Source organism: Botryllus schlosseri, chromosome 4 (genome assembly GCF_051294905.1).
Source record: "Botryllus schlosseri isolate E-star chromosome 4, Bs_hap1, whole genome shotgun sequence".
Classification (NCBI taxonomy): Eukaryota; Metazoa; Chordata; class Ascidiacea; order Stolidobranchia; family Styelidae; genus Botryllus; species Botryllus schlosseri.
This window is the reverse complement of record NC_137239.1, coordinates 25,338,774-25,359,942: the sequence shown is the minus strand read 5'-3', so window position 1 is coordinate 25,359,942 and position 21,169 is coordinate 25,338,774. Positions and strand designations below refer to the sequence as shown.

General features: G+C 39.7%; 2 protein-coding genes across 4 annotated transcripts; both read left to right on the top strand.

The window, feature by feature from the left end:
• Nucleotides 1–1,987: 1,987 nt before the first annotated feature.
• LOC145437564 (leucine-rich repeat-containing protein 3-like) lies at nucleotides 1,988–13,734 on the top strand. Of its 3 annotated transcripts, none has more exons than XM_080314830.1 (7): nucleotides 1,998–2,948; nucleotides 5,079–5,228; nucleotides 6,723–6,950; nucleotides 8,051–8,122; nucleotides 10,413–10,593; nucleotides 11,111–11,243; nucleotides 12,329–13,734. In XM_080314830.1, the coding sequence occupies exons 1-7, from the start codon at nucleotides 2,629–2,631 to the stop codon at nucleotides 12,472–12,474; spliced, it is 1,230 nt and encodes a 409-aa protein (XP_080170956.1). In that variant the 5' UTR covers nucleotides 1,998–2,628; the 3' UTR covers nucleotides 12,475–13,734. The 3 variants fall into 3 exon arrangements, with proteins under 3 accessions (XP_080170958.1, XP_080170956.1, XP_080170957.1); XM_080314831.1 differs by having other exon boundaries at nucleotides 2,002–2,948; nucleotides 11,111–11,234; XM_080314832.1 differs by lacking the exon at nucleotides 5,079–5,228 and having other exon boundaries at nucleotides 1,988–2,948.
• Nucleotides 13,735–15,031: 1,297 nt separating this feature from the next.
• Nucleotides 15,032–19,937, top strand: LOC145437563 (noelin-like). The gene is made up of 8 exons (XM_080314829.1): nucleotides 15,032–15,761; nucleotides 15,933–16,061; nucleotides 16,128–16,257; nucleotides 17,330–17,560; nucleotides 17,631–17,776; nucleotides 17,956–18,075; nucleotides 18,234–18,389; nucleotides 18,963–19,937. The coding sequence occupies exons 1-8, from the start codon at nucleotides 15,456–15,458 to the stop codon at nucleotides 19,092–19,094; spliced, it is 1,350 nt and encodes a 449-aa protein (XP_080170955.1). The 5' UTR covers nucleotides 15,032–15,455; the 3' UTR covers nucleotides 19,095–19,937.
• Nucleotides 19,938–21,169: the final 1,232 nt, after the last annotated feature.

Below are 21,169 nucleotides of genomic sequence, written 5' to 3'. Positions count from 1 at the left end.
TCTCATCATATCTATTAGCATCATAATATTTATATATGTTGACCTTAAGTCATGTTGTCTCATCCAGAGATTGTTCACAATCGCAAGCCGCAGTAGTAACCACGACAAATGATTATCGCAAACCAACCACTCAGTTGACAGATAATCCCCAGGGAACGTATTAAACCGAGGATTAATTGTCGGTTGTTGACAAATTGCCGATGATCGTTTGCATATCCAACCGAAGCGTAATGAGTTGAGAGGTGATTTTTGTTACGCCGGTGACATCAAAACGCAACTTGCAGTTTTACTGATGCGTGGCGACAGACCCAGTAGTGTCAAAATACTACAATGTCATCACACGCGACGGCTCAGGAGAGTTGCTCAATGCTCACGCCAGTCCAGTTTATTGAAAGATGTGTCAATATGAAGGCCTAAGGTAGCACATGTGTGGCGCTTGGATCATTAGCAATGTGAATAGGAGGCAGCTTTTAATAACTAATATCAAGAATAAAAATTTTATCTGGAATGATAATCAGACAACATCGTTTTACTTGAGGAGTCCCAATGATTGAATTTTTACTGAATTCATCCGCTCCTATATACACGTGTGCACTGTGCATCGAGAGGCTCGTGGCATCATTGCATTTCCGAGTGTCCACTGCCCATTCGGATTACTAAATTAGTGATGTGTACAATGTACATTTCAGTCAACAGTTCTTTGCAACCTTTGAAAACAACACAAATCTTCGGAATTGGCCCTGACGCAACATACTAGTGAAGGACTAATATATTCGGTCTGCATGTACTGGATGTTGTGATTATTTCAGACAGTATTATTATGTATGAGGCGGTAATCGCTAGCTTTGATATGAAAAGATTAATTCTGTGTTCATTCGTAAGTGTAATAAAGTGGATCTGACCCAGAGAACGGTCTAGTGCTAGTGTCTGTTCTCCTGTATGCATTGACGTATTCTTTACTGGCAGAATACATCGCTTATGCCTTAGAAACGCTAATTGGAAACTGCGTTAGCATGAATGATATTATGGAGATGGGTGCTTCCCGTTTATTTACCTTACGCTATTATGATTAATCACCCCGCGTCTGCTGGCAGGGAAATAAAAGTTTGACAAAAGACCAGTCGAATTACGTTTGTCATCTGTGAAATTGAAACGAGTGTCGAACTTACCAGTGTACTCAATTATTCATCAACATCCTCGCTACACCGGAAACAGGCACGAGGGAAAATAAATGTTTGTAGTCGGAATGCACGCCCTATATGTATCTATTCTTAGAGCACCGAAACAAGCGGGAAAATGTCATTTACTGCCGTACTAAAAGACAACTTGTTCTGTAATTTACTACTAGGTCGATTATGAGGACCAGAAGGTTTACGCGTAGGCACTAGGCAGAGGTTGTTATTGTATCACATAGTATTTCAGGTGTTACGTCATCTATCGGCATGGTCAATTTATAGCAGGCCAATAGTGGTAGGGTATTGATTGTATCTTAGCTGCTGACTTATAGCACGGCCCACCTTTATCGGATCAAATGACGATGAGAAACCTAGATAAACCTCCTACGCTCTTGGGGAATTATCCTGTAGTCGACCACGGTCGGACTCGAACCTGCGACGTAGGCTATAGCGTAGGCATGCAGCCGTATGCTATCAAAATTACCGGTCATGTGGCTCCGTAATAGCAAGATTGTATTCACTGGGGATTTGCGATTCAAATGAACATCAGCATTGGGCTTAATAGTCAATGCCAATATTGCATAATTTTTGTTGCGCCCTTGCTGACTTGCGATAGTCACCGGGTGGAAATGCTACTTGAGTGTCAAGACTGTCGTTGCTTTTCTCGGTAATACGAACACCGGGTTTGCTGTTAATGACGTGATAGAACTAGAAAGCAACTTGCGATCGCATCTTTATAGGATGAAAAGCGCGAGTGCGGAAAATATTTTCATGAATTTTACACAATTATATAATTTTGTAGGTTATTACCAGTTATCTTTTACCAGTGCGAGTAAATTGCCATAATATCCATCTGGAATAATTTGCGATACTATTGAAGCTTGGTTTCCTCACAAAACGAATTTGTGGAATGAGTAATGAGCACACTAGCACAGCTCTACTAGCGATACGTATGCTACATTTCCGGGCGTACGCTCATCCGAGACTTTTTTCTGTACAGTGTACACTCATAAAAATTTTATTAAAACATGAAACCCTTGTGTGATTTAGTTGAGCTGCAATAGCGGGAAATTAGGATTAAGAATAGACACCTTAACATGTTTAGCTAGCAACATATAAAAACACCCGTGCTTCCAGCCTGCGATGTCTTGGCACGTTCCTTGAACGTCGATATATTGAATATGAGGCCGTTGTATATTGACAAGGGTGTTAATGGAAGCCACGATATTGTTGTTATTATGTATATTGTGTGAAAACGATTAACGCATTTACGGTGCCGATGTCTCGCGGATTCGATATATCATAAAGGATTATATATTCATTGGTCGTAAATGAATATCCATATATTCTAGAAATCAGTCACTGTGACACGGTGGTGTCTGCGGTTTGTTGTAAGTAAGCCGGGATACCGGCATTCTAAGCGAAGCCTCTATAAAAGGTTTGGGATACGCCGATGCGTCGCATTAGATTGAATAGAAGAATCGACGGCAGACAGCGGATGATTGAACCTTTCGTGAACCGCATCGTGGCAGTTAAAATGCATAAAAGTACACACGGATCTGATGTGTCGGTTTGGAGTGGAGTTATTATCTATGTGGTTTCAATGTTGAGCATCAAAGTTTCAACAGCTCAGGACGGGCTAGTTCCAAATTGCCCATCGAAATGCAAGTGTTTCTACGTATTTCCGAACGAACTTGAAAAGCCTACGACTTACTGGCCTTTGACGAGCATCCACGAGGATAGGTACGCTCTGCTTGCGGCATCATGTCAACGGTAAGTCTTGAACGTGTCTTCGAGTTGTCAAAATCACCAGACACGGTCTGCATCGATGCCATCTTTGTGTTGGTGATTGGGTGATTGTAGGCAAGCTAGTCAGTATCGTTAATCAATTACAAATCATATATATCATCATTTCCTTACATGAAATCGATTTATGCTCTATTGCTCCTTGCATGGTGATGAGGTAATACATAAGGGCTCTCTACACATTGGCAGCTACGTGCTACAACATAACATCCCCAGATTTTCCTACTCTTGTTATGATTTGCATAGTTTAGATACAACATCTGTGTTACCTTATATATTTGACATTATACTTCAAGATATGTAACCAGCTCTACGTTTGGTAGCACACACACAAGTCACACATAATAGCTATGATAAATCTATATCTACTTCGACCTATATTCATAATCCTTAATAGTATGTATAATCGTATTTACGACTATACGTTTTTTACGCGATGTGGATATTGGTATGTATGTTGCCCGTCCTATAAAAGTCATATCTGTAAGTGTGGTCAGCTCATTCTAGCTAGAATCTAGAATATCTAGATATAGCTCAAGGAGTTCCCAATGTAACTTGATGATATTCGTAATTTATATTGACGTTGTGCAACGGGCACGGAAAAGCGGAGTAACCACAGCAGTCTAAGAATAGTCGGGTCAATTTGAATAATTGATGAGACAAATTGTTAGGCCTGGCTGTGTATAGCTGTGTAAATACACATCGGTACCGAACATGATTAAGCCCATATAGCCGAGTAACAAGACCATTAGCTCATTTGTCGGCGACGGGTCGATAATAAAATGCGCGACCTTTGGCACTAATAATTTATTTTCGAGCAGCGTAATTTGGGGAAAGTCAGCTATGGAAAAGTAATGGTAAAGTTTGTCTGATTGCACTCATTAAAATGAATTGGAATAGTGTGCTTCTGGTATGCATGGTATTTATCGGCTACCATGGTCATTTACAACAGGCCGATATTCTTCGTTTTTATCCCTTAGCTGCCGACTTGTATCACGGCACACTTCTAGGCTTTTTATAAGACACCGCCTGCGCGGATGAGATGGTGAGGAGGAGCCTAGATAAACCTCCAACACTTAGGTAGGAATTATGAAGTCTACCTCGGTCTGACTCGAACCCGAAACACATTGATGTTGCAGCCGTGGATTACACCACTACGCTATCTCGCAACTTCTGATTGGAACAGTCTGACGGCTGTTGTTGATATGGTGTAATGGAGTTCGGCGGCTACGGCGTTTTGAGCCAAAACGGCTCAATCAGACACTTGGGAAACGAATCGCCGATCCCATCACATCCCTATTATATAATAATTCCCAGGTAGGGAATATCACAAGGAACCACTGGCACTGTGTTTATATATAGGTATTGATACATATTAAAACCCAAAGACAAGACTAAACAGTGCACACTGCACAGTGCACATGCACGCACATGTGCATATGTACAGTAGGGCTCTTCAAAAATGACTTTTTTCTCAAATCGTACTGACTACTTGATAAAATTGTTAGGTTACCGAATATAAGCCTACACACCAAATTTGGTTCAATTCCAACTAGTAGCCGCATTGCTACGGGAGAAGAAAGTTTTTATTTATTATATAAAAATAAATAACAAAATATTTGAAAATTTTCTGTCACCCCGCAAATGACAAGGACGTGGTTCGTCAATGCCAATTGTCTCCAATAACGTCCGGTATACACTGGGTATTCACTATTCACTCGCGGTTAACTTTTCTCTCACATGAGTGACATTATAATTATGCGTGAGGTACACAGAGCAAGTGTATATTATCCAAACGATACTGCTGCGTAATATTGAAAGCAAACAAAATAATCAAGTGTTTCAAAGTGTTGAGTATTGCGTATACAAGGGGTAATAAAAGACTGTTGCGACTCTGTTGAGATCACCTGGTTGCATATAGAATCCCCAGTGCTGGGTCGTGGCTCGCAGCTTTACCATCTGTATAGTACATTGTATACACAGTCTTTTATCGTCTGTAATAGGATTGTGTAAACGGCATACACTTGTACTTTTAGTGAGGCGCAATGTCCATTTACCCGCGCGGAGAATAAAATGGCACCGAATTTTGAACTTCAGACAACAGCTGACTTTGGTCCCCAAGGAATTACCGGCAGCTACCGCTATCCTTCAGCTGGGATACAACCAACTAAAACACGTGGATAGAGACGCGTTCGGCGGGCTGACGCAATTAAAGATGATTGACTTGAGTCATAACAATATCAAGAGGTGATAATTATTTAAGTCAGCTCCATTTCTATTTGTTATTATTGCCAGATGCGAAGGATTTTCTTGATTTCTGCTTGACCTAGAACTTGACTGCTCCGACTAGAGCAGCGGTCGCCAACTCAAAACGGGTCGCGGGCCACTTTTCAAATTTCCTAGCGGCCGCGGGCCGCATGAAATCAATATCGATATATAGTTTGCAAAACGTTATAAAACTCTTCGTCAGTACAACGCTATGCTACCTAACATAGGCGATGGACATAGTGACTACAAAAGAAGTAATATTTTAATAAAGAAATAAAAATACAACAAAAGATCATTGTCATCAATTTCATTTTATTTGTAACTCTGAGCTGTGCACGATACCTGGATACGCTTTTGAGGGCTATATAGCAAGATACGTTACAAGCTGAAAGACCATCTCCGCGTAAAGCTTGATCTTGTGGGGAAACCCTAAGCTAGTGGCTCACAAACCTTTTTAGATATGCTTCCGTAATGATACTAAAAAATTTCGCGTCCCCCTTATCTTCATATCACAAAATGCACCCATACAGCTAGCAATCCAAACAGATAGTTTGATGGCATGGAAGGTTATGAATGTTGATGGAAGAATTCTATAAAATTAATTACGGACTATACACAGAGCACTAACTATAAATACGAAATCAAGGTGAATCGCGCCTAGCGCGAAAATTTTTTCAGTTTATCGCAGCTCCGCACCCCGTTCAGATGCTTTCACGCCCCTACAATGGGGGGGGTGCCCCCAGTTTTTGAACCACTGCCTTAAGCCGTTTTCTAAGCGTCTCGGTCTTGGCAGTGTTTGGGTCATTGCATGTTAATTTCAGTATTTCAAATGTTTTCTTAGCTTTCTTCCGAAATCTCAAATCAAGTCGCTGGCCGCAAAATATGACCTCGCGGGCCGCGTGTTGGTGACCCCTGCACTAAAGTTAATATGCCAACCTTTGAAATGCCACTAATCAATGTAACGGAATTCGCTTGTGAACAATTCCTCCTTACGTTGTGGTGACAAAATAACTGCGCGGTCTCAAAATCAATACTTCGCTATAGAATCATCTCTTCGAATCCAGCAGAGGTTTTTGACACCAAACCCTATGGCCTGCTTTTTAGTAGGCCATGCAAACCATAGTGGGCCTAGTCTATATGTGTTGCCAATATTTAATCAAGTTTCGTTCGAGTAATGCAGGTCTCGAAGGAAAACATATACCGCTGAGGCCTAACGAAATATCTGACGAATTGTTGTTTCACAAAATGATACGCTGTTTAATGTTCATCTATCCACGAAGTCTCATTTACTTTCTGGGTACCAGATGTTTGTGGTAACTAATGGCTATGACTATAATGTCAGGGTCGCATTACATTCAAAATGGAAACTGAAAAATGCCATTAACTTACAATCAAAACTTTGCTGTTAGCTTCAAGCATAAATATAATGGCTGAATTTCGAATGCACTCTCTCGAGCTGATCAATATTTCTAGAATCGACAACAGCACCTTCGACGCTATGAAATTTCTCGAGCATTTGGACATCAGTTACAACAACATGACGAGGTTTCCCAGCGGATTTCTGAACGCGTGGTTCCGACAGACCGTCTCGGAGCCGTCCATTCTGCAATTGAGAATCGCTAAAAATCCTTTGCATTGTGACTGCGCCTTGCGCGAATTTTTCGCGACAAACGTCTGTTCCGACGGAAGATCGTGTATCGAGTAAGGGATTGTGTTCGTTAATTGTTTATGCAGTCAATAGCCCCCGTGTGTAAGCTATATGTATAAGGATGATGCGGGCGTTCTGTTCACGTTGGTGTCATGTTCCAACTTAGATATTCAAAGATTCGTGTTTGCAGATGAACCTTGTAAGTTCTACATTGTGAACAATATTGCGAAATATTAGGATTTTACAGTAATCCTAATAACACGCTTGATTAAAATTCATTGAAGTGCTCCTTCCTATCACTCTCTACATGACTGACACGTCTCCGACACCTCTACGTGCTGATCCAAGAAACTGGTCGTTGCCAAAAATTTCTAACTTATCGCTCCTATATCAAGTTTTATTTTTGTATGGACCTCCCCTCCTAGTTCATTCAAGTACCTTTGTTTGCCATCAACGTCTACTTTTGCCGATTTGTGACGTTAAAATACTATATATATTTGCTATGTTTTGAGAAACCAAGAAGAAGAAACCAAACAGTTAATTGAATATAACTTCACATTTCCCAACACGATCAGCCCTTCGTCTTCTCCCCCCTCCCCCCACTATCTTTCTAAATCGCCAGCAGCAGACAACATCGGCACTGTGGACATCACTGGGTTAGAGTGAAATAGGGCCTAGTCATCCCAATGAAACCTCAAATCAGATTTGGGTGTCGGTGCGCTAAATTGTTCTTTGACTCGGCATATTTTCTGAGCAGAAGATATCTTTTGGGGTAAAAAACGAATCCCATTTCTATTAGAATGTTACCAACAAGTTGTTATGTGAACATGATAGGTAATAGCCTATCTCCGCAGCCTCGCTGTCATGAGTGACATGGTTCGAACGAAATCAAGCACTCTCAGACTAATGACTCCTCAGTCAATACATCAGGCAATAAATGTTTTATGATTGAATTAGCATCGTGACGTCTCTTGGCGTTAAATTTTCTTATTGCAGCGAACCTTTCTTAAAAGCTCGTATTCACACGAATCACAACCATTTAGGGGCTCGCATCATCCCCACCATGTAATATTCCTACAATTTCTGCTAATCTAAATGGATATAAATTATTGACAAAACATCCTCCTCCATAAATCTTCTTGTATGTGTTTAGGTTTCTCGAAGTGTTGGGATCTCTCGGTGAATGCAACAGCCCGGAAAGAATAAAAGGCACATCACTTCCGCAGTATAACTTGCAAATATTTTCTTGATTTATCTCTCGATTGGCGATAAGATTTTTGGATGAGGATTTCATAATAGCTGCATTACTTATATTATCTTATTGGATTCAACCCTATATCGCTGTAATGTTAGGGTCGTTTCCTGGCTTGAATCCAGAGGTAGTCAGTTACGAAGTACTTAAGTATAAGTTTTGAGTACGTGTGGTACTTACTCAAGTCGTTATGTTTTAGAATACTCCTATTCTACTTGAACACTATTGCAGACTAAACTACTTACATTTTGCAATTTAGATTTTGGATAGTAGAAAGTAGATTTTGGGCAAGTTTACATTACTTTTATGTGTGAAACTGTTGTGAGAACCGCGTGAAATAGCCCCAGTATCACAATAACTGAATATAATTTCGAAGATTATATCTATTTGTATTGTCATTAGCCATTTTGCGTTAGTCGCGAGATAAATAGTACAATTTCGAACGTAACTAACTGCCTTAGATTAACTTCCAAAGGTATGCGACTGCTCGATTAAATTTGCATTTTGAAACTGCCTACATGAGTTCTTCTCGTACCTGTATTTTTTTCTTCCACGTAAAATACTTTTCACATGCCTTGGCTATTTCTACCTGAAATTGGGTAGAATTTTACGGTATTACTTCAACTCCAACTTAAGTGCCAATGCTGATTATTTGACCTCCTTTGTTTTCATATATATTATATAGGTTGTTGTTTTTGTGAACTTGTGATTATATATGTTTGGCGATTACACCGCTGGGGGTTTTGTTCGCCATATCCAAGTATTCTTTTGCATAGATCTATATAAATGGGGGGCCAACAATACAAACCTTAAACTCAAACAACATGGATGCGTTTTAAACATGTGTGTTTTTTAACAGAGGTGGTCAGTAACGAAGTACTTCTACTTTTTGAAAGTACTCAAGTAGTTTTCTACTTCTAGTACTTACTCAAGTAGATATGATTTTCTCTACTTCTACTTCTACATCGTAATATTTCGTAATCTACTTACTTACTTTTCGCTATTTTCAGTTTGTCAAGTAGAAGTAGTTTAATCCTCCACTACGAAAGATAGCCTGAGGAATTTCGGCGTTGTTTTCACGGAGTATCAAGCATTTAATATTCATATAAGTCAAGTAAAGCCCAGAAGTTTTGTTGCGCTTCCTCGCAGTAGTTATGGAGTGACAAATATGTTTTCACGAAAGTATCAGTGAACATAATTTAGGTAGCGGATTGCTTAGTTCCTCTCACACCGTATTCTCGCCCATATCAAATATTTCATCACTGTATATATGGCTCACCATAACATAACGTTTGAAACTATCGTTTCGCAATCTAGCAATTACCTATGATATCGTAATCTATCAGCCCATGATGTGTCCTGCTAATCTGGAAAATCCGGCTTTTTTGAACGTTACACCTGTTTTAGCAGATCACCTTTGAAGCTATATTGACAAAAGTAATGAAATATATTTTCCGCTTTTTAGAAGTGGTATATGTATTTCACTGTCATTTCCTAGTATCATACTTTGAGTTCTATTTATTTTCAGTTCCTTTGTCTGCAGAACGTACATGTTGAAGCATAAAAGCAAGTGTAATAATGCCTCCATTTTCTGAAAATAAAGCTACAATAAATATATTTTTTTTACGATCCACAATATTTGTTAATAAAGTATTCTAATCGCGCAAAGTGTTGAAACCGTATCCGATACAACTTCTCCGTATTGCTCTTCGCCTAAGCTTGGGGCCTTATAATATGGGGTAGGGCGCCATGCCATGATGTTCTCTAAAACGGGGTCTTCTAGTAAACAAAGGGTTAGTATCGCATTTTAATATCAATGCTATAATTTGCATCCCATGATGCGAAAGAATGCTTATTCTGTCAAGAATTGACACTTCGTTCAATGCATCAATACGAATCAAGCTCTCTGCACCTTCTGCATAGCTCAATTTGCAGTTTTTGACAGTCCATGCGAACGAATTAATACTGTTTTCAAAACTACTTACTTACTTACTTGAGTAGATTTAAAGTCGATCAATTCTACTTCTACTTCAAGTAGTTTTAAGTGGATCATGGAAAAGTACTTCTACTCGTACTTGAGTTGATTTTCCATCGCAACTTCTACTTCTACTTGAGTAGCTTTCTTGACTACATTGACCACCTCTGGTTTCATAGGCATTTTCACTTTAACCACAACCCGAATAAGACCGGGTAGACTAGATGAATTTCTATTACAGTACTCAGAGGTACCACACTTTTACTGGAACTACGTTTTGTTTGGCAGATTGTTATCTAAGGGATTTCAGCATAAACTCTGCAGAACGGGTACTCATATCGACGTCCCGATGCTTGTTACTATGTTCACGTGGTTTGGCGGCATTATCGTATATCTTTTGTACTTTGTCCAATGGAATCGAATGGAGATGGCGAAGCAAACGTCATATTTGGCTTCTCTGGATAAAGGCGTGAGTATCGTAGACATTGTTATACTTGAAGTCTTTAAAATCGAGTGAACATCAGCAGCATTAACTATTGATATCCTAATGATGATTCATTGCATATCGCGAGTGTAGCGTAGCCAATACTGCGCGGAGGTGTCCGCAGTGAGATAGAAAACCCGATGTTTATTTCTTATCAAAAACACGAACACTAGAATCCCATGCATAAATCACGAAGGCCTGTGGCACAATGTTGGACGGATGTAGCGTACGACTGTATTCTCGTGACATTCTCTGTTAATGAGCTTTGGCGAATATCATTTCAATGAATCCGCATTGGTAACGAGGTATGTGTGTGTCGGCGTAGGTTCTCGGTACGGGTATAACCACATATGTCGCCGTTTGAAATCAAACCGTATGTTACATATTTTGGAATAGTGACTGTTTATGCAAGGTTGTATATATAAGGCTGTACTATGCACGCCGTACACAAGTCCCAAGGATATATGTGTGTGCTCAGGCACATATATACCATATTTTGCAGGATGTAAACAAGAATCCCGAAAATGTTGATAGTGGAAGCCGGGAACCGAAAGCAAAGGGGTCGGATCGTCCATACGTACAAACTTCGGATAATAGCTTGGAAAGAAAATCCAAACACCAGCATAGTAAGTTCGGTAATCACGCGCTTATCACATTTTAGGTGTGGTTATATACGCTATACAATTTTCATACCATAAGTCATATCGGAATTATATAACACTGAGTATAGAAAACTACCCACAATATATGATCCAATGAATTATTATGTTGTCATTAGGGCGATTCTTTTCATCTAAAAATATGAATATTTGACCTAAAAAATCAAAATTTGACATTATTTGACCTTAAAAACTTAATTTTGACCAAGTTTTGACCTCATGTATGTAAATTAGGTGTTTTCCCACATCATATTAGAATTTTATTACTGAACTTCATCTCTGGTACAAACTGTATGTCCTTAAGAAGTGGTTTGCCCTGAAAAAAACTTTTTTGACTGGAAAACCGACAAATCATTACATGAAAAAACTTTATTTTAACGAATTCTGGACGTATGAAAAATTCCTGTAGTTACATCACGTATTACAGTAGAAATAATTAAAGTTTGTTGTAGTACAACGGAAGATAATTTCCTACATTGTCGGGTAGAAAGTGTCTGTCCTTACTAAATAGCTTGCCAAGAATGAAGACAGAACGTTCAACAGCAGCAGCTGTTGACTGGCAACACTAAGTTGTGCGTACACTGCTCGTGACAGACCGTGTTGCTTCAGTGTGACAATGCGCTCTACATCACAATTTTTCATCATGCGCTTCTTGATATAAGAGCCAATGCCCACGCCTTATTGCTTCAGTTAGGATATTGCGGTTCAGCATAACAGCATGTCAACCTATTTGTTACATTTGGTCGTTTATGATTCACAATGAGCAGATGATGGGCCGTCTACAACGGTCAGCCTATAAAGTAGGCTGCAGGTTGAAAAATGTCAAATGATAAGTTCAACAGTGCAAACATTCACGATACAAACGAAATGCAGGTGGCAAAAAGATTTGACTTTGTAAACAATATTGACAATTTTTTGACCAAACGCTACCATTTTGACAAATCTTTTCGTATACGTTCATTTCCGGAAAAGGCAACAATGCTCCAAGGGACATTGGAAAAAACTTCAACTTTAATGTCGCGTATCAACTTTGCTGATCGGTTTATTATATTTAAACACAGAGTATGCAGTGACACGACAAGCCGACACCATGCCTGAACGCCAAAAGCCTGATCAAAGAAAGATTCATCGGCACTGTTCCTCCACTCCTGCCACCTTGCAGAAAGAAAATAGACAAGAAGAAGTTTTCCGAATGAGTAGTTTATAACTATAACTACACGCAGGGAAAGCATACTACGACAGGCATCGGTGTGAATGATTTCCGCCGTGCGGCAGATTATAGTATGGGGACACCATAAACGATGCTATCTATGACTTTGGTTAGATTGCACCTCGCTGTCACTGTTACGTCTGCTTACAATCAGTATTCGATCGCGATCAATTCCTAGTACTGCGTGAAAGTCACTTGGGATTCATGTTGAGTGTAGACCAGTATTGAAACAGATTCACGCACGGATGCAAGAAAATCAAGAAAAGGGTCATGATTTTATATTTCAAGTGCTCTTTCGAATTGCCTGATGTCGTTTAGCGATCCGTCATTTAAATATTTTACAACATTTTGCTTGAAACTGATGCCATTCGATATAAGTAAAACGATGAATGTCCAGTAAAAGAAGCCTGCCAGTTTTACTATTATATTATTTTGTTCTGCATATAGAATTCTGCTGTGGTTGGGGTTGCATTTAAAACAAAAATCAATTTAAAGCAAACATGTTTAAAACAAGGCCCTAATTTAAAACATGCTTTTTATTGTTTTTTATGTGTTTTTTAAAGCCATGAAGTCACGAATATTCAATTGTGACGTCACAGTCGATTGACATTGACAATTGAAAATATAGGGTAAATGTAGCTATTTTGACGAAATTTATGTACTATTGCTCTTGAACAAACTATTTTGAGGGTTCTAACCATCCCATATCGATATACGTCGGCTATATCGGGTGGTAATTGTCCGTAGGCTCATGCAACATGTTTTTTGTAAAGTATTTACACAATTATGGCATAATTTCACAACTTAAAAAAACACTATTTTGATCTTTTAAAAAAGCCTTTTTTAAAACACTGTTTAAGACATGTTTTAAGCAAAATGTTTTAAAACGCCGTTTGTTTTAAATGCAACCCCAGCTGTGGTGCAGGTCAGTGGTTCCCAACCTTTTTTGACTCATCGCCCCCTTATCTATCTCGACACAAATTTTCGCCCTCCTCACGGATTCGATAGAGGGGGCATATGAACGGGAAATTTATACCGGTTTCAGCGTCTACTTTACGTTGAGTTGACCTTTTTTACAGAATGAGCCTCCTTCATGTGCATTTTTGACTGTGATAGTTAAATATATATCGCTGAAGGTTCTTACATTTTCTTCGGCCCTTAGTCGCCCTCTCGTTTCTCAAAATGGCCCACTTGGGATCGATATCGCCCACGTTGGGAATCACTGGTGTAGGTAATAATAATTATCGACGGTAAAAACCCACTGGTCTACACATAACCGAGCAATGATTCCTTCCTGCAGTTCTTTGCGGCTAACTAGACTAGCGGATGATTTTGCAGCTAAGGGGTTAGGAAGAAGATTGATTGATTAGAAATGGTAATTAACATATTGATCAAGTGGTTTGGGTACTATCTTTGAAAAGAACGAGTTTCCACATGACACGGCAATAACTGTGGCCAATAGTTATTATGTAGGCTAATCCAGGGGTCTCGACCCGAAATTTTGATTTGAGAATGTTCCGCAAACGCCCCCCTACACGCCCCCGCCCCCTTTAACGTGCTGATTACTAAAAAATTGGTCAGCACCTTTGCACAAACCTACTCATGACATATATCGGAAGCTGGCGACTGTGAGCAATGCGCATTTTCAGTTATGCAATTATGAACTCGTCGGCGGCCGTCTGCCGCAGACTATAGCAACGTACATGAGCCTCTTGCAACGAGTTCCATCTATAACCAATCGACGTAGTGAAGTACTGCTACGTCAAATCCCGCGTCACGCCAGATACCGATAACGATATATTGGTGTGTGTATGCATTATACTATTAGCATAGCACTACCGGCGTTTTGTAGTTTTCCTGGAGTGAAAAATTACCGTCCTATTCATTTCTGTTCTCCCAACACTTTAATCTTCACAGTGATGGTCACACATCTACTTCGCGTTATAGTACGGTTGTAGGCCTCCCACATTTTGGAATCCGGAGAGGAGGACCCTTTTAGAAATCATAAAATTTTGTTGTATATTGACTAAATAAAAAGTGATCCCTTTGATTCGACTCCCGAATGACCCGCTCGAACGTCCGCGTTACCTGTGCGCGTCATTTTTGCCGATTAACAGTTGACCCTGTCCCTTAGCCTAGCCTGTTACAGCTGTAAAGGAGGACGAATTCACAAAAAAGAGGACATTTGGGCGTCGTCGGGTGGACAATTTAGATTTCCTGAAAAGGGAGGAAAATCCTCGCTAAAGCAGGAGGTATGGTAACCCTACATACGCTATAGTATTGTATAGATTACTAACCTCCGTAGGTTAGTAATCTATAGTCTGTGACGCTTCAGCTGATCTTGATACCTTGTTTGCTAGTCAACATATTCCGCAGAGGTCGTTTTTTACTTTTATTTTGAAAAATCGACTAAAACAATCAGAAATGAGCCGCCGATAGCATCCGCTTAATGGGGATTTTTGAAACCGTCATTGGTATTTGATTTTCGTCTCCGCGACCCAGGAGAATAGACAAACGACCCCCTTGGGGTCGCGAGCGCTAGTTTAGGAACCCCTTACGTAATGTAATACAGGCACTCTTTAAAGTACATATGGGATAGGCAGTAAAAATGAAATAGTTGCAGTTTCGCAAATCATAGATTTTGCAATGGCCCCGTATATTTCAGCTATAAGCACTGAACAGTTCCGTTCTATATTTATTGATTTCACCGGATCACATTGCCTCGGGCAATCATATAATGACGAGGTAGCAGCTAGGTATTCTTGCATCGCCATTTGCTTCTCGTAAGTCGCAAGGTAATGTGTTTCAAATGGAGTAGAGTAGCTGAGATGAGAAATAATGAAATCTGAAGCTGTAGCTTGATGAACATTTTGCATTCAGCTCATATATGTATTCATAAGCCTACAGGGCGGATTACATGTAGCAATATGAGTTAAATGTGAACTAGTCCATAAGTTAATAGACTACATGGCGATGCGATGAGGAAACAAAACCTAATCACGATTTCACTGCTACTAAATGCAGTACTGCTCATTCGATTTTCATTTCGAAGATGGAAGTTACGTGAACAAGTCAACTTCATAAACCACGAGATCGCGCGCCTCAACGATTCTGCTGCCAACCTGCAAAGCTATTGCGACGAAGCCACCAAATCAGCGAAGCAAGTCACTCAAAGTTTGCGAACTAATTTTCTTCAGTTGAAAATGATGACAGAGTACACAAAAAGATCTCAAATAAGGATTAAAGGAGTACCGGAGAGGGAAAGTGAAGATTTGTTAATAGTAGTAAGTCGGTCATGCATGGAAGCTTGCACATTATATCATTGAATCCAATGAAAGTACTAGATTGGCACATGATGAAATGGTACACTACATTTTGGGGTATATAACAAGATTCGAGTAGTATTACGTTTATACATCTTACAATTGAGAATCTCCACTTCGTAAATTTATCAGCTCAAAGATATATTTGGAGAGATGGGAATATCAATATCCTCGAGAGATATCAGCCGCGTGACACGAGTTGCAACCACCACTAAACAAGGTACTCCGCGTGTAATAGCAGCAGAGCTATCAAGCCAAAAGGTATATTTACGATATATTTACAATAACCCGGATAACCATTGTACGGCCATGGATTGTGACTTCAAGCTGAAGACGAAAGTTTTGATCAAAGCCTCGACGGCACTTCTGGACAAGCCGTATGCAATTCAAGATGACGTTACAAATCATGCAATGCCGGAATCATTTGCAGAGGTAGAAAAACGGGATTTTCCTGCGGGTGAGAACCTAGTAGTGTGCTAACGTGATTCATCTTACGGTGGTCATCGTTAGGTGATGATTATCGCGATTTTTTTTACATGTCAAAAAAGTCATAATTAGGTCAAATTGTAGCGTTAGGTCGAAAAATGTCAATATTGTTTACAAAGACAAAAACATTTTGCAGCCTGCATTTCGTTTGTATCGTAGATTATGCACTGTCGGTGAACTTATCGTTTGACAGCTTACAGCTTGTAGCTTACTTTATAGGCCTACGGCGGTATACTGCCCATTGTCTCCTCGTTGTGAATCACAAACAGCCTAATGAAACAAATAGGTTGACATGGTGTTATGCTCAACGTACCGCAATATCCTAAGTGAAGCAAGACTGCGTGGGCATTGCATGGTTTTTAACCAAGAAGCGCATAATGCAAAATTGAGGTGTACATCGTTGTCTTAATGAAGCAACACGGTGTGTCACCATCGTCAGCCAACAGCTGCTACAGTTGAACGTTCTTTCTCCATTTTTTTCTTCTTGTTGTTGTTTGTATATTCATGGTGTTGGTCGACTACAATGGTCATTTACACTGGCCGATATTCCTTATTTTCGATTCCGTATCTGCCGACTTGTAGCACGGCCCACTTCTGTGCTCTTTGTAAGAAACCACCAGATTCCGTAAAAATAATATTTTGTCATGTTAAATTTGTCAGGTTTTGAGTCAAAAAAGTATTTCAGAGCAAACTACTTCGTAAGGACAGAATGTTCGAACCAGAAATGAGAAGAAACAGTACAATTCTAACATTATGTGGGAAAACACCTATACTTTGCATACGTTAGGTCAAAATTAGGCAAAATTTAGTTTTTTAAGGTAAAAAAATATCAAAATTTAGCATATTTTAGGTCAAAATCTTCCGTTTTTAGGTCAAAAAAATCGCCCTAGTGATGATTATTGGAGCTGTGTTATGTGCACTACAATATTTAACAAACAAATCATGGTTTGCGGAATTACGTTGATTTAAAGTGTTTATCTAATTACTTTCATTGACTTTTGTTTAAGTTCATTCGCAGGCCAATTGAAACACACTTTTGAAAGGTTGCGGTTACATTCGTTCCGTCTCTGAGCCTGTCACCGTTGCAAAATCCAAGAAAACCTTCGGCGCATGGCTCCAGGACTCGGTAAACACTGTAGCAGAAACCACAAGCAACTATGTTTGGATACTGCCTCATTTTTACGAGACGAACGTTGTCGAGGAATATGCGAGCATCAGCGATTTGAGGCGTCGACGGATTCATAAAAAATACGAGTTACCGTACAGCTGGGCAGGTTTGCTAGATGTGCGGTTAACGTGTATAATATGGGTCATGCGATTCGTTATCACGCGAAAAAAATTCAGGAACAGGACATGTCGTGTATGACGGATGCTTGTACTATGCAAAATTTGGATCCAATGAAGTCATTCGATATGAATTTGCAACGCAGTCGATGTTGAAGGAGAAGCACATTCCGCGAGCGTTGTACGGCAACGATGCTCCTTATCAGGTTGGTCTACCGATTCCTTACCTTCGTGTAAAATAATTGTTAACTTCCTTCCCTATAGTCCTTGGCTCAGCCACAGTTGTCATATTACCCCACATCAAGCGACTGTAAGTTGCTTGAAGCTGCATTTGTATAATTTTTAACTGTTAGCGACACTTAACCATTATAATTCTGTATTTCAGTGGTCTGGATCTACAGACATTGATTTATCAGCGGATGACGAAAGCCTATATGTCATATATGCAACATACGAGAATACTATGGACATTGTTTTGGGACAAATAGATCCTGTTACGTTGAATGTAGGTGTTGCTTTCATAGCGATTCAGTGCCCCGCTAAAGAATGCCGCTTATATACACAACGGAAGATCTATACTCAATGAAGAGTGAGATAACGTGTTAATGACATGAGCTGTACCCGATCATGAACCTTCCAAGACTGATATGTTACTTCGTTCAGCTAATACGCACGTGGAAAACGAATTGGCGCAAGCAATGGTCGGGAAACGCATTCGTGATGTGCGGTGTGCTTTATGTCTTGAAGAAATATGACGAAAGTAACTCTGTACTGAGTTACGCATACGATACCGAAATAATGCGATACACAAGAATTCAAGTATGGAATATGTTCGATTACATATGTATTGTATACTGTTTAACGATGCCTAGGCTGCATTAACAATATGGTTCACATATTCATTAATCATTACTACGGGTATTTGCCCCATGAATATTCTGAACGGACGGGATTCCGCTACCTAATATTATAATGCCTCGAAATTGATGATATTTTATGCCCGTCATAGCCACATATATGATTTCTATCTTTGATGCATGTTCATTGTTCAGAATTCGGATACATGACTTTGTCTTTCGACGTGTTTTCTGTATACACTACACAGTCATAAAAAATGGCCTGTTTAAGCGCACCAAGATTCTTAAAATATGTCGGTTCATAGTATGGATTCATACATTGGTTATGTAGCTAATTAGGCCTATCTTCCGTACGCTCGCAGTCATTAAGAATCGATAGACTATATATATGCCACCGACAACTGTATATTATTTTTTAAAAATGCAATTGCTAAGTGCTCCTACAACAGCCAACTATACCCATACATAGTTATATATTTTACATATTTCATAGTTATCCTTCAATCACGACACCGAAGTGCTTATGTACTAACAGATTCCCTTTACGAACAAATACGAGTGGAACACAATGCTTGAATACAACCCTAGGACAAAGATGATATACGCCTGGGACAGGGGCTATCTGGTTACATACAACGTAACACTGTCGGACGAAATCGCAAAGTGACTGATGCTCATAGTATCAACGCCGACGCGGTCTATATGGTGGATTGAGCTTGTACTGTGATATATGGAAGAGTTAGAAAGCTATCTCATTTATCTCAGTTCAGTTTTATTAACCGAATGGCAACGGCTACAATTTTCGAAAAATTTTACTTCAATTTTCAAAATCGAAAAACTGTGCCTTAATGGGATTGGAGCACGGTAAACAAGGTAGCGTTCGATTCAGAATTTCAACGCGGATCCGATTGCGCCACTCAAATCATTTCGAGCTCTGTGTCTGGCCACTTATATCAAGAGCAAGCCGTGAAAACGTTGGTTGGAAACAGAAATGCTAAATTGCGGACCTTATGAACCTTAGTATAGGTATTCGACGACCATACAGTCTGGTGTATTGTATAGGCTCAGAATTCATCGTTCTAGAGAGCCCTGAGTCGACGGTCTACGTCTAGCAGGCGCTAATTTCTAATCAAAACAATGCCGACCGTTTTAGTCAGCTCGCGGCAGACCGCAGACAGAGTGAGTCATGGCGCGTGATTCGCGCGCGCGTATGGTAACTTCGAAGGCTTATAACTCTAACTGTTGTGACCCTATATTAGTCATTTTAGTGTTCGTAGACGGATATTTACAGTCCATAATGATACCATGATACCATAATGATTTACTGCAAATGCTTATCATTACTACAACGTAAGATATATATCGATGTACGACAGCTCTTTGTATACCCAGACGCACGCTTTTGCGTAGGTATAATCGCTGAGTAATATTGTATGTATTCCGAATTATACTTTACCATTAGCCGTTATTTAGAATCATATAGACAACAACAATTCACAGACACAATCTATGAAGGTGTATGCCTATTAGAACACGATATATTTCACGTTATGTGACGGGTATTCAGCCATGTGCTTGAGGCGGGTACGGTAGTCTGACGGAATTCGCTTCCCGGTTTTCAAATGAAACCTTGAGCGGTATAGAACTAACTAGTATAGTTGCTTTAGCACAATATAAACAGAAACTGACAATCGCTATTCATAGCAACAAACTACAGCTGGTTATGACGAATAAAACCAACTAAACGACAGTGTATATGGCGGGTATGAGGAACGCGCGTGTCTGCGAAATGATGCTTCGGCGGATATTTTTGTCACGCGGCCTATCACATAGCTTTTGATCAGCTTAGATGTAACTAATATCAGATATGAAGATATGTGTGGACTTGTATGGACACTAGCTATTGACATAATGAAACAACTATGCCCGAAGGCGGCTAGAACGAAACATACAGAACGTTATCTGAGAGTGGTCAATGACGCGCGAATTGCCGACACAGTGCATTTTGCAACATAATTATCTACGGTGTTTGATATACGATTTTGACGTCTTCGATATAATAAATATCAAATAACAAGGTATCAATAAACTTGTACGAACAATATCTATTCACAGAAATGAACAACAACGACCTAGCACGATTAATATGTAATATATCGTGGTTTCAATTACGGCACCCTTCTCTCGTACCGGCATGTCGAAAAATAGACACGCCGGTGCGAAACGGTTAATAAAGTTCGTCGTTTCTGAAGACAAGGTTGCGATGAAAGGAAAAGATATGAAGGAGTCAAAATGACTTGTAGTCTTTTAATTGGATGCCCAAACATTGGCATGAAAATACTATTGATTACAAAATTCAAATTGAGGCATATAATCTCTAGGTCTGTGATATCTCAGTGATACTGAAAATCCGAAAAATGTCTTCATGCAACTGTCAAACCATAGATTCTAGAACTGTCTTAATATATTCCGGACGAACTGCGCGACCGACCAATCGACCATGTTTTTGTATGATATTTGGGTCTTAGTTGTGAGTGGTCGTGTCTTTCACTTGTCTGAGTGTGCATAACTGCCTAAGGGTTTAATATCGGTGTATTTGGCTGCATGGAGGTTTAAGTTATTACATACAGTATAATTTAATGTCTTAATATCGAAGATCGGACTGGGAATTGTCAACATCCAGGACTCTACAAAGCAAATACCGCTAGTATTTCATCGAGGATATGCAATGTAGGGTCACTA